Genomic DNA, 13,546 nt, shown 5'->3' with positions numbered 1-13,546 from the left:
GAGAGTACTCTACCTTGTGCCTGTAAGGTTGTTTTGTATTCAATGTTCCTTTATAGATCAGGTTCATATAATGCAGTACTTCAGCCATAGCTTTCACTGCATAATAAATTCGTGGAGCGAGTCCTTGATGCACAAAAGGAAATAAATTTGGACACATTTCTTCCATTATACAATCAGTATAGTTAAGTGGACATGATATGGTACTATTTTCATTTTCTTTGTTTGCAGACATACACTTTGCAATTGATAAAATATAGATGTCTCCAAATGAATTAGTTAAGCTAAAAGTCTTGTCGATTCCATCAAAAAAATGTTGTTTATTTGGAATGAATAAAGGATATAAATCCACAGCCAAGCTACCATTAAAGGCAGATATTGGATTATCTCCAGAAAAGCTCAAATACCTCAGAGGAGGAAAGATAAATGTTTTTTCAAAGCTAGTACTTACATCATGTAAATACATATAAAATACACTCTGACTGATAAGTGATCCACATATTACAAATACTTTAGCTTTAGACTCTTTAATAACAGAGATATCACGTTTTATAGCACGCTCTACATAAATGGCATTAGCAAACATATAAGACCCGATTGATATTGTATATTCCACACAAATACTGTTACTTTTCATGTACTTTATTAATATCTCTTTATCTTTTTCTCCGGCATCATCTTGTGATGCAATTATTCCAACCCACGTCCAGCTAAAATGTTTCAGCAACTTAATAACAGCCATATAATGAACGTGGTCATTCTGAACTGTCCGGAATACATGAGGATAGAGAAGCCTGTTGGTTAGAGAATAGTCCGTAGCTCCATAACTGATCTATAGAACAGAAAAAGAGCCATTATTTTCAATGCTGAAGTCGATTTTATGAAATATATCCACAAGATAAAAGGAATTAAATCAGTCTACTATAGTCTAGACTGGGGGTCAGCAACCTGTGGATTGCTATCTATCAGTTGATCGTGGCTAGGTGACTGGTAGATGGTGGTCTGGGCTTGCGGACCCCCCATCCCTGAGCAGCAAACAGAGTGCAATGCTACTTATAAAGCTGGATCTGTAGTAAGGAACAAGAGCCGCATAAGCCGATGCCTCCTCTGTAGTGGTGGCTCCTGTCCCATGATACCCACTGCACTCCACCTCTTATCCCGGCTAGGGGTCTCCAGAGTGGTGCCGGCAGCAGGAAAGAAGAGATCTGCAGGTCATTGTGAAGTAATACACTGGGCAGAATAGTATAGTATTTTTTTATATATAGTAGTAATGGCGGTGATCAGCGACTTGTAGCGGGACTACGGCATTCTGATACTGGGGAGAACTGACTAACTGCCACTGAGATCCACAGTGACACTAATACAGTGATCAGTGCTAATAAAATGCACTGCCACTGTACTAATTGCCCTGGGTAGGAAGGGGTTAGGAAGGTGTTTCACTATGTAAGCAGCATGCTGTTGTTTACATACAGACCTCTCCCCTGTCAGTGTTTCTTGGCGATTGCCAGGTGTCAGTGGTCAATCTTCAGCCGGGACCCGGTGATTGACAGCTGTAGCCACCAATGGCAGCATATGTAGGGCGGCAAATGTGCGCCACCCTGTAGCAGTAGTTCTGCTATAGGGTGGTCAGGAAGAGGTTAAGGTTGCCTACCCCTGGTCTAGACATATAGGGGTTTATATACTAAAGCTGGTTCACTCAGAATCTGGTGGAGCTGTGCATGGTAGCCAATCAGCTTCTTTGCTGCAAGGAGAGGAGAGAAAGCGGTGCGGATTTCAAATCCCTAGACCTGTGAAGTGTTTTTTTTCTCCTCTCCTTGCAGGGATGACAGTACAGGCTAGATGGCATCTAATTGGTCAGCACCGTCCATGTGAGGGTGCTGATTAATCAAAATCCCTCTAGCCCAAACTGTCATCTCTGCAAAGCGAGGAGGAAAAGTGGTGGGGATCTGAAATCCTCACCACTTTCTCTCCTCTCCTACCACTGAGAATATGGAGCATCTGCTTCCATGGTATACATCCCCAATCGCCCACTCTCCGCTCAGCATGGGATGAGTGCAGGGAGGTTTTCCACACCAATCCTGTGTGAACTCAAGCTAAAACAAGCCTGGTCCAGTAGCTTCTAGTTCAGCCTCAACCCATGCTCTGACGGAGTTTTGCTTGTTTGGAGGTTCAGCGAATGAGTCAAACCTCCTGCTGGAGTGGGAAGTGCACCAGTATTGCTAACAGTGAATCATCCCCACCTAACCCATTTCATTGGAAATTCCCAGCTAAAAGGTGAATGTGAACAAAGGGGTGGGGATAGTAAACAGCATGGGGTGCCCCCCAAAATTCATAGGACAGACACCACCAACATTTTTAGGGGGACTTGCCAGAAAGAATGTGGATTCTCTTCAAATTCTACACCTGACTATTTGAACCTTGTATAGAGTTTAAGGGGTAATCCGACACAGAAGTGGAAAAAAAGCATAGGGCCCCTCTCCAATATCCATACCAGGCCCTTATCCAAGCATGCAGCCTAGATGGCCAGGAATGGGGGGAGGGTACTTTTTCCTCCTCCTGAACCATACCAGGCCACATGTCCTCAATATGGGCCTTGCTTTGAGGGACAACCCTGGCAAAGCACCTTGTCCCCATGAGAACAAGGGTGTTTAAATGTGGATATGCAATCTCTGTACCTGTCCAGATTTCCCAGGCTCTGCAATGCATTATGTGACATTTGTCTTTGTACTCCCTCCAATCACAAACTTCACCCCTGCTGCCCTTCATCCTGTTGCTGCTTTCTGTGATCCTGAACCTTGTCCTGGCCCAGTTCCTTACCTGTTTTACTTGCTTCTCCTTGCCAGTTATCCTGATCCTGCTTCCTATGAACCTTTATCCCCATCCTCCTGTTCCTACTGCCTGTACCTGCTTCCTGTGTATGTGATTCCTGTTCTGGCCCTGTTTCTGACCAGGGGCGGACTGACCATTTGAGCGCTCGGGCACTGCCCGAGGGCCCGGGGTCAGTAGGGGGCCCCATGAGATGCCCCTGGTACCTTTCATTGGCTTTTTCATAGGCTTTTTTGGGTGTAGGCTAGGACACAGGGACCTCATGATTCCCTATTGCCCGGGGACCCCATGAGTTGTCAGTCCGCCCTTGTTCCTGACCCATCATATCCACTGTTCCTTGTTCCTCCTAATTTACACTGTGTTACCTGATTCCTCCTGCTGCTTTGCATTTAGTTTAGGTAGTTTACACTTGTACATATCTTAGGAAATTTGCATTGGTTTGTAGATTATTTAATTAAAGTGGTAGAAGCAACTCTCCCCACAGCCCCCCTATATACTCACCTGAGCTCGATCTTGGTCCAGCACTGCGCATGTCTGCCATCTCCCACAGCATTGGGAGCCATTGGCTCAAGACCAGTGAGTAGACAGCGGGGGCCAGGCCAAGCCAGGATGTATGTCTGTATAGACACATGAAGCTCAGCTTTGAAGCAAGCACGTACAAGTGACCACCATAGGAAGCGACTTCCTATGGTGCGCAATAAGGAGGGGGGAGGAGCCTGGAATGCCGGCAGGGGACCCCAGGATGGGAGGATTGGGGTTTTGCAAAACCATTAAACAGAGCATGTAAGTATGACATGTTTGTTATTTATTGAAAAAAAAATGAAACTTTAATGTCATTTTAATTGTCAGGTTAGATAGGGAGTTTTGTGTTTTGTTGGTGCTTGTATTTTAAAAAAAAGTGTGCATTCCTAATAAATCTTATTACTTTTCCTGCTTTTCAGTCTGGTCCTATCGGTGTAGCCCTACATAACTGGTCACCAATCAAACATCTGGAGTGAGAGCTGGAACGCACCAAGGACTGCAGCGCTGGTGTGATGAAGTCATGCCACGCTGCGTTCCATGATGCGTTCAGTGGTGTATTTAGTTCTTGTGCTTCCCTATCCAACACGTAACCAACCCCCCCCCCCCTCACCACCACACTCTGCCACCACTGACTGCCGCAACCATGGCCCCCTGGCCTAGGGTTGCCACCGTTTCTTTAAACCAAACCTGAACACTGTAGCGGTGCAGGGCAAATTTATTTACTGAAGTATACACTATAGGATCATAAAAGACCTGGGACACCTTTAGGTGCCCGAAGGGGAGAGTAGTAAAGCGAGGCACATAGCGTGCCACGGCGAACAGTGGGTGTGGCCAAATTTCTCTTGTTGACATCATCACCCCATTCCCCCAATGATGCCAGTCCTGCCCCCAGCCACCCACAGCTCTTGGAATGGCATTTGTGTGTGAATATTTTGGTTACTTGGGGAGCCACAGCGTGATCTGACTAATGTGTCCAATTTTCCGGCAGACTGAAATCTGGACACATGATTCAAAACCCAGACTGATGAATCCTGGACAGGTGGCAACTCTAGGTATTCTATGGATGAGCAGTGAATGAAATAGTAGTGTGTGATCAGAGCTCATCCAGCTAGATGGCACTAGGGGTGTATGAAATCTGCCTTACCTCCCAGTACATAGCATGCTGGACATAAGAGCATATAGAGTGGTCACCCTGGGCTCCTCCAGTCTATGGGATCTATTCACGGTATACAGGTCACAGCCATCCCACCCCTAAGTGTGGTCACTACTGGATCAGATCAAATGTCCTCTGCCAGGAAATCCGTATCATCCTTCCTAGTGCTCCCCCATGCAGAGCAATTTGGGGCATTCCAAAAAGGAAGCAGGTAATGGAGGAAGAAGAAATCCAACTGAACTATTCCCCCTTCAGTCTGCATTCAGTGGTACTGGAGGAGGGGCATAGAGCCTCTGGTGGGACATCCAGCCTCCACCACAGACTGTTCACACTGGACCAGTTGTGAGATTTTTACATTCACTTTGATGCGCACATACACTGTCATGTGATCTCATGGATGAGGAATGATCATTACAAAGCACTGGAGGATCACACACACTGCTAGAGCCGAGGTCTGACCTCACATGTCACTCATCACACAGACAGGAGCCTGGCATGTGCATCCACTGATGGCTGTCCTACACTCACCACACTGCAACAAGAAGCCAGCCCATCATCATTACCCTCCCTCTAACATTGCTCCCCTGTCATCACCACCGATCCCCACTCTACTTCTCCCCCCCACCAGAGGAAAGCAATCAGAGCATCAGTTGGTGAAACACCGAGCAAGCCAGAATAATGACCCCCGGCTCCACTGATTACAGAAGAGCTGTACTACATTTTCCTAACAGCCTGTACTAACTAGGAAGGTGCTACACTTGCAAAAGCTTTGCTATTCTGGGCAGGGGCTCACAGTGAAAACAAAAGGGGGAGGCTAAGCATTTTATCAAGCAGGATACAATCAGGAGGATGGGGGTTTAATTAAAGACAACATACTAAATATAATTGTCCTTTAAAACTTAATACCAGGAGTTCCATGCACAAACAGTTATTTTCACAATCATTTCAGTTGCATTGAATAACATGATTTTCTCATTGGCTTTATGTTATTAGAATTTTGCACATGATGGAAAGATAAAAGGAATATTATTATTATCATTATTATTATTATACAGGATTTATGGCGCCAACAGTTTGCTCAGAGCTTTACAATATAAAGGGGGACAATACAGCAACAATACAGTTCATAACAAGAAGGTTAGGAGGACCCTGATCCTGGGAGCTTACAATCTAAGAGGGAGGGGCTAGTGGTACAAATGGTAATAACTGTGGGGGATGGACTGGTAGGAGGAATAGAAGATTCCATTATTAGCTGAGGGCAGGATAGGCTTCCCTGAAGAGAGAGGTTTTCAGAGATCACCTAAAAGTGTAGGCTATAGACAGACAAATTGGGGTAGAGAGTTCCAGAAGATGGGGGAGGCTCTGGAGAAGTCTTGGAGATGAGCGTGGGAGAAGGAGACAAGCGAGCTAGTGAGCAGGGGGTTGTGCGAGGAGCGGAGAGGACGGTTTGGGTGATATTTGGAGACAAGATCGGTGATGTAATTTGGGGTAGAGTTATAAATGGCTTTATATGTTATTGTTAATGTTTTGAAATTGATTTGTTGGACAATGGGAAGCCAGTGGAGGGATTGTCAGAGAGGGGTGGAAGATATGGAATGGTTGGTGAGGTGAATGAGTCTGGCAGCAGCATTCATGAAAGACTGAAGAGGGGATAACCTGCGATTAGGTAAGCCAATGAGGAGGGAATTACAATAGTCAGCATCTACCTGTGTATATCCATAGATTCCCAGTATCTCTGCCATTGGAATTGTTGTCACTGAACAAAGATCTCCAATGAAACCCACCAGTTCAGCTTCTTTAGAACATGAATAATTAGGGACTGTCTTCCGTGGTCCAGATAAAATCCTTAGAACATTCCTTACAGCAAAACTAGGATGCAAATATGAATCTAGTACACGAAATCCAAGTGTAAGATTCGGCAAAATATTTGGATTTTTATTAACATCGCGTATAGCAGAAAGAAAAGCAAAAACATTTATAACTGTATCACTATCAAATCTGTAAAGAAAAAATATTTGTGGTGGATTAGCATACATTTTACAATGGACGTACACCAACTGGCCTCTGATGGCCTCTCCTACATCTCTGACAAAACAAACACTCGTCTTGGTGGCACAGAGACACATTAAGCTATACGCTAGTAGATTTTCAAGCAATGTTTGAAAACAAAAACTTGTTAAAAAATTATCAGAACATTCAATGACTTGGTGAATGTTGTTCGAAAGTAGTTCAAAATTTAATTTGCTTTTAGCATTCTATTTAGGAACAAATAGACTTTACCAAACGAAACCACATAGCCATCAATGTGGTTAAAAACAAACATCGATTTGACCCCATTAATGATTAAAAAAATCAAAGAATGTTCTTAGAATTACATTTTTCCAACAAAATTCCTCCTGGATCTAAGTATACCAAATAGCCTTCAATTTTGCCTCCTCCCAAGCCACACCCCAATAACCTGTTTCACCTGGTCATGGGCCTGACCTCTACGATGACATGATCACAGGGTCCCCCTGTCTAGTTTTATTTGTGTGCCATATATTGAGCAATGGTAGCTAAGACTATGGTATTGAATGGTATTTCCCATTGAGATCACATATATGGCAAACAATAATGGTGACAGAGATGAGAGTATCCCTGCAATGACCTTTAATGACTTCCCTGACAAGATGGGTTTGATCCAGCTAAGCCCCCTAGACCACAGATCATATATATATATATATATACTACTGTATATTACCAAAAGTATTGGGATGCCTAACTTTATACACACCTGAACTTTATTAGCATCCCAGTCTTAGTCCGTAGGGTTCAATGTTAAGTTGGCCTATCCTTTGTAGCCATAATAACTTCAAAACTTCTGGGAAGGCCGCCCACACGGTTTAGGAGTGTGTCTATGGGAATGTTTGACCATTCTTCCAGAAGCACATTTGTGAGGTCAAGCACTAATGTTGGCCGAGAAGGCCTGGCTCGCAGTCTCCAATCTAATTCATCCCAAAGGTGTTCTCTGGAGTTGAGGTCAGAACAGTCAAGTTACTCCATCCCAAACTCGCTTATCCATGTCTTCATGGACCTTGCTTTGTGCACTGGTGTGCAGTGATGTTGGAGCAGGAAGGAGCCATCCCCAAACTCTTCCCACAAAGTTGGGAGCATGATATTGTCCAAAATGTCTTAATATGCTGACACCTTAAGAGTTCCCTTCACTGGAACTAAGCAAAACTCAATCCCTCAGTTTCAGTGAAGGGAACTCTTAAGGTATACCAAGACATTTTGGACAATTTCATGCTCCCAACTTTGTGGGAACAGTTTGGGGATGGCTTCTTCCTGGTAAAACATGACTGCACACTAGTGCACAAAGCAAGGTCCATAAAGACATGGATGAGCAAATTTGGGGTGGAGGAACTTGACTGGTCTGCTCAGAGTCCTGACCTCAACCCGATAGAACACCTTTGGGATGAATTAGAGTGGAGACTGTGAGCCAGGACTTCTCGGCTGTCATCAGTGCCTGTCCTCACAAATGTGCTTCTGGAGGAACGGTCAAACATTCCCATAGACACCCTCCTAAACCTTGTGGACGGCCTTCCCAGAAGAGCTGTAGCTGTTATAGCCAACTTAATATTGAACTCTACGGAATAAGCCCTGGGATGCCATTAAATATCATGTGCGTGGAAAGGCAGGTGTCCCAATACTTTTGGCAATATATTGTGTGTGCGTATACAGTATATATATATATATATATATATATATATACACACACAGTTGTGCTCAAAAGGTTGCATACCCTGGCATAAAGTGTGAAATTTTGGCATTGATATTGGAAATATGACTGATCATGCCAAAAAATGCTCTTTTATTGAAGGATGATGAGCATATGAAGCCATTTATTATTAAATAGTTGTTTGGCTCCTTTTCAAAACATAATGATAACAGAAATCACCCAAATGGCCCGGATCAAAGGTTTCCCTCCCCTGGAATGTTTGGCCTTGGTACAGACACACAAGGTGACACACATGGCTTAAAATGCCAATTAGAGGTTAATGTCCCACATCTGTGGCTTTTTAAATTGCAATTAGTGTCAGTTATTAAATAGTCAATGAGCTTGTTAGCTCTTACGTGGATGCACTGACTAGGCTAGATACTGAGCCATGGGGATCAGAAAAGAACTGTCAAAAGTCCTGCATAACAAGGTAATGAAACTTTATAAAGATGGAAAAGGATATAAAGAGATTTCCAATCCCTTGAATATGCCAATCTGTACTGTTAAATCACCTATTAAGAAGTGGAAAGTTCGAGGATCTCTTGATACCAAGTCAAGGTCATCTCCAGAAGAAAATTACTGTCTCAATGGGGTCTTATCAACAATAACATATGTAAATCCAGTCACTCTAAACCTCCTAAATGATTCTCAAGAGATTGATCTCCTGTTGGATCCATGTGATGTGTTTTCTGCACTACACAATCCTAATATCATTCATGGCTTCTTAAGTTTCTTATGGCCCATCTTACTTATAACCATGATCCCAATAAGCTGAGCTCTACTGAATTTCATATCCCCCACTTCTATGAGTTGCAGAATTCACATTATCCTTGCACTCTGCAACCTAAGATACCATTTAAAGTTCTTATTTGTGGATATTTCCTGCTAATTATTTTTCTTTTGTTTATCTACTTTTATGTTTCTTTTATGAAGACAGAGTACACTAGATTTGTTATTTACTGGTGTTCTACCTCTATGGTTATTACTATCTCTGACGCCATACAACTGACTATACTGTACATCTATATGACTGGTTGATTGCTATCTCCCCTTTTGAGTTGTTCCAAGCTTCTAATGTAATTTCAATATGTGTTTTAAAATTACATCCCTTAACGTAAAAAAAGGCCTTAATAGGCCATATAAGTGATCCATGTTGTGGAGGAAAGCTCTCTCTCAAAAATGAAACATTTTGTTATTATTATTCAACACATCCACATGGAGATGCTTTGAGGGGAGTGGTGACTGCTCTAGCTCATGGCTGCACACTATAAGAGCTCCCCTCACAGAAGGAAGGGTTCCCTCCCCACCGCTCACACAGCCACTGACAGTTGTACATCCCGACACACTCCAGGATGTCTTCTCAGCGAAAAGAGTGTCCTCAGCCTCAGAAACTGTCCACTTTCTTCCCACCAGCTGGGTCTGCAGGAAGGGGTGTTATTGAAATTTGGAAATTCCTTCAACAATAAGGGGGTCTCATATACCACCTCCAATGTAAATGAGTATTGGGAATATAGTACTTTATCCACAGAAAAAGTAAACAGCAAAAATGCACAGAGTTTTTTTACAAGTTCTGCTTTAAAGGAGAAGTAGAGCCAAAGTTCATTTGGCCTTTCTTTCCCTACAGATCACAGGAGTTCACTTTGTTGTGCCCAGGGCTAAAGTCTGCTATTGGCTGGCATCATTCAGCTGATCCAGACTCTGGAGAGATCCCCACTTTAGTGCTGAGATCCACCCAGATGCCTGGATTGACAGCTGGTTCAGATTCTCAGCATGCTGATGATATCCTGAGCCAACTACTCCAGCCCCCCGCATGGCCTGGCATTCCCGTGAGCGCTGGAGGGGAAGAGCAGGGAGCCGGTGACTGACAGTCACCTACTGTGTGCTCACTAAAGACAGAGATCTGATCAATCAGTGGTCATTGATAGCAATCAAATAAAAATGGCGAGCGCTAGAGTCTTGGAGCTGCTTGCAACAAAGATAAGTGACAATACCCAGAGAACAAAAAAATCAAGATGGTGCAGTGCTATATATATATATGAGACTACCCGAATAAATACATATGTAAAATTACCACAAATCAATATACAATATATATATATAAACAGTGCTTATTAACCACTTGCCCTCCCAGAGGATTTCCCCCCCTTCCTGACCAGGCCATTTTTTGAGATACGGCACTGCATTATTTTAACAATTGCACGATCATGCAACGCTGCACCCAAAATGGAATTTGCGTCCATTTTTCCCATGAATGGAGCTTTCTTTCTGTGGTATTTGATCGCGTTTTTTTATTTTTTGCACTATAAAATAGAAAGACCGACAATTTTGGAAAAAAAACTATATTTTTGCCTTTTTGCTATTAAACATGTTCAGTAAAAAATGTAAATATCAAATTTTGTCATAAATTTAGGCCAAAATGTATTCTGCTCCATGTCTTTGCTAAACAAAAATCCCAATACGTGTAAATTAATTGGTTTATGTGAAAGTTATAGCATTTACAAATGGCGGTATAGATACTGGAATTTGTTTTTAATTTTTACTAGTAATGGCAGCGATCAGAGACTTATAGCGGGACTGCGGCAGCCATTCTGACACTGGGGGCGAACTGCCTTGGTGTCACTGACATCCAATGGTGTATTTAGGTTTTGTGCTGCCCTAGGCAACACAAAAATCGGGCACCCCCATACGGAGAGAGCCTAACATTGACCAACAACACCCCTGCCCACCACCCTGTGACAGCCTTCCAATAGTACCCCCCCACGTTGAGAAAGAGAAAGACACTCACCTTCACAGCTCTGGACATCCCCCAGAACAAGAGTCGGGTTCTCCATACACCATCAAGCAGCTGGCAGCCTCTCTCGGATCTCACCTGGTCCCCATGCCACATGTATCTCTTCTTCTATCCCTTCTTCCGGGGGAGCACTGCTACCACCCTGAAAAATGCCGCCCTAGGCAAATGCTTTGTTTTTCTTGTGGTAAATACACCCCTGCTGACATCCCCAGTGACACCAACACAGTGATCAGTGCTAATAAAAGGCACTGACACCGTACTAATGGCACTGGGCAGGAAGGGTGATCAAAGGGTTAACTGTGTGCTGTTCTACTGTGGGGCTGTGTGTTAGCGCTTCACTGTAAGCACACTGATGTGCATGGCTGTGGAGGAGAACTGTTTTGCTTACAAACAGTTCCCCCCCCCCACTGCCGGAGATGCTCGGCAATCACCAGGTACCAGCGAGTAATCACCATCTGGGACCCAGTGTTTGACAGCCGCAGCTGTGAATGTGCCACGGTTAAGGTGCCCGTGCAATAATATAGTCAAAGTCCTTCATGTGACAGTTCAAAAAAGAATATTAGTGCTTAATCCAAAAAGTGCCACTTTTCTGTGCGGAATCCTCCACCACTATGCTCCTCACCAGGCTTGCTGGTTATCAGTTTGTGATACAATATACCCGGAACCTCCGTCTCTGACTCTTAGAAACCACTAATGATACAACAGGAGCCTGAGATATATCTCAGGTGAGCTCTTCTTCTCAGGCTCCTGGTCGTGCCATCAGTGGTTTAACCACTTCCCGTCCAGCCGTTGTATATAAACGACCAGATGGTGGCAGTGCAGGGGCGGGTGGCCGTTTATAAACGGCCTCCCCGCTCCCTGCTTGTGCGCGGTCCCTGGGAGCGCGCAGCACTGCGGACACAGTGGAACACCAATCGTTGTACGGGAACTCTGTGCGAGGTTCCAACCATGTGATCACTGATTGGCCAATCAGTGATCACATGAAGAGTAGTAAGCAAGATGTCACTTCTGACATCATTGCTTACTACGTGTGAAATCTGTGAATGATCACCGAGGTCACATGGTAAAGGGCTATTCACAACAGCCTTGTACCATGTGACAAGCTGTGACCAATCACAGCTTACACAGTATTTCTTAATGGCTGCAAGAATGCAGCTAGAGAGAAGGAGAAATGATTGTTTTTACAGCCTTTATGGGTGTAAAAGCAATCAGTGTAAGAAAAAAAAAATAAATAAATCTTCATCACCCCCCACAAGTAGTACAGTGTCACCATGGTGACACTGTACTGCTAGGGTGACAGTATGTAAAAAAAAACACAAAAACAAAACATAAATAATAATATAAAAAAAATAAATAAAAATGTACACAAAAATGTTTGAAAAAATATAATTTTTGGTTATAAACTAATTTGGGTTATTTTTTTTTTTTTTTTTACAAAAAAGATAACTGAATAAATGTTGGCCAAGATTGATGAAGAAAGATTATTTATTTGCAAAATTTTATAAGAAAAACACTTTTTTTTCAAAATTATTGGACATTTTTATTTATTTGGAAAAAAAAAATAAAAATCCCAGTGGTGAATAAATACTATCAAAATAAAGTTTTATCTCTCTGAAACAAAATGCTAAAAAATTCATATGGGTACAGTGTTGCATGACCGCACAATTGTCATTCAAAGTGTGATAGCACTGAAAGCTGAAAATTGGCCTGGACTGGAAGGGGGTGAAAGTGTCCGGACTGGAAGGGGGTGGGAAAGTGTCCGGACTGGAAGGGGGTGAAAGTGTCCGGACTGGAAGGGGGGGAAAGTGTCCGGACAGGAAGGGGGTGAAAGTGTCCGGACTGGAAGGGGGGTGAAAGTGTCCGGACTGGAAGGGGGTAAAAGTGTCCGGACTGGAAGGGGGTAAAAGTGTCCGGACTGGAAGGGGGTGGGAAAGTGTCCGGACTGGAAGGGGGTGAAAGTGTCCGGACTGGAAGGGGGGGAAAGTGTCCGAACTGGAAGGGGGGTGAAAGTGTCCGGACTGGAAGGGGGTAAAAGTGTCCGGACTGGAAGGGGGTAAAAGTGTCCGGACTGGAAGGGGGTGGGAAAGTGTCCGGACTGGAAGGGGGTGAAAGTGTCCGGACTGGAAGTGGTTAAAAGAGAGAGAGAGACGGAGCTTCCGATTTTGCTCTATTGATATATCTCAGGCTCCTGAAAAAACACTTGAAAGAATGACTTTTATTCCTCTATTTCCCAGATTATGTATGTGAAGGATTAGGATACAGGCTTGTTTTGTCATTAATGATTCTTTACTTTATAATTCATTTTATAAGTGATTGATTTTATTGTTTAAAACTGGGTGGTGGTACTAATTATATTTATATCCACTTGCGGACCACCAGCAATGTACTGCGGACGGACGGCCCATACAGGCAATGCAACGTACCTGTACACCGCTGGACTCTTCCACCTACAAGGTGAATGTGCGCACCCCCGCCCGCCGATTGTACACAGTGGAAGTTT

The 13,546-nt window shown here is 43.6% G+C and overlaps 1 protein-coding gene across 1 annotated transcript in view; it reads right to left on the bottom strand.

Annotated features, from left to right (window-relative positions):
• Window positions 1-13,546, bottom strand: part of LOC149449832 (vomeronasal type-2 receptor 26-like) — a 75,540-nt gene that overhangs the window by 26,063 nt on the left and 35,931 nt on the right. Inside the window, exons 4-5 of the mRNA XM_089692726.1 lie at window positions 6,205-6,496; window positions 509-829 (exon numbers count right to left, since the gene is read on the bottom strand). Coding sequence (XP_089548852.1) covers window positions 509-829; window positions 6,205-6,496 — 613 coding nt within the window. The remainder of the gene's footprint in view (window positions 1-508; window positions 830-6,204; window positions 6,497-13,546) is intronic.

The sequence above is a fragment of the Staurois parvus genome, unplaced genomic scaffold (genome assembly GCF_062004578.1).
Source record: "Staurois parvus isolate SC_StPar_1 unplaced genomic scaffold, SC_StPar_1.0 ptg000602l, whole genome shotgun sequence".
NCBI classification, from domain to species: domain Eukaryota; kingdom Metazoa; phylum Chordata; class Amphibia; order Anura; family Ranidae; genus Staurois; species Staurois parvus.
Note: the sequence above shows the minus strand (reverse complement) of the source record. Positions and strands in the feature narration are given on the sequence as shown.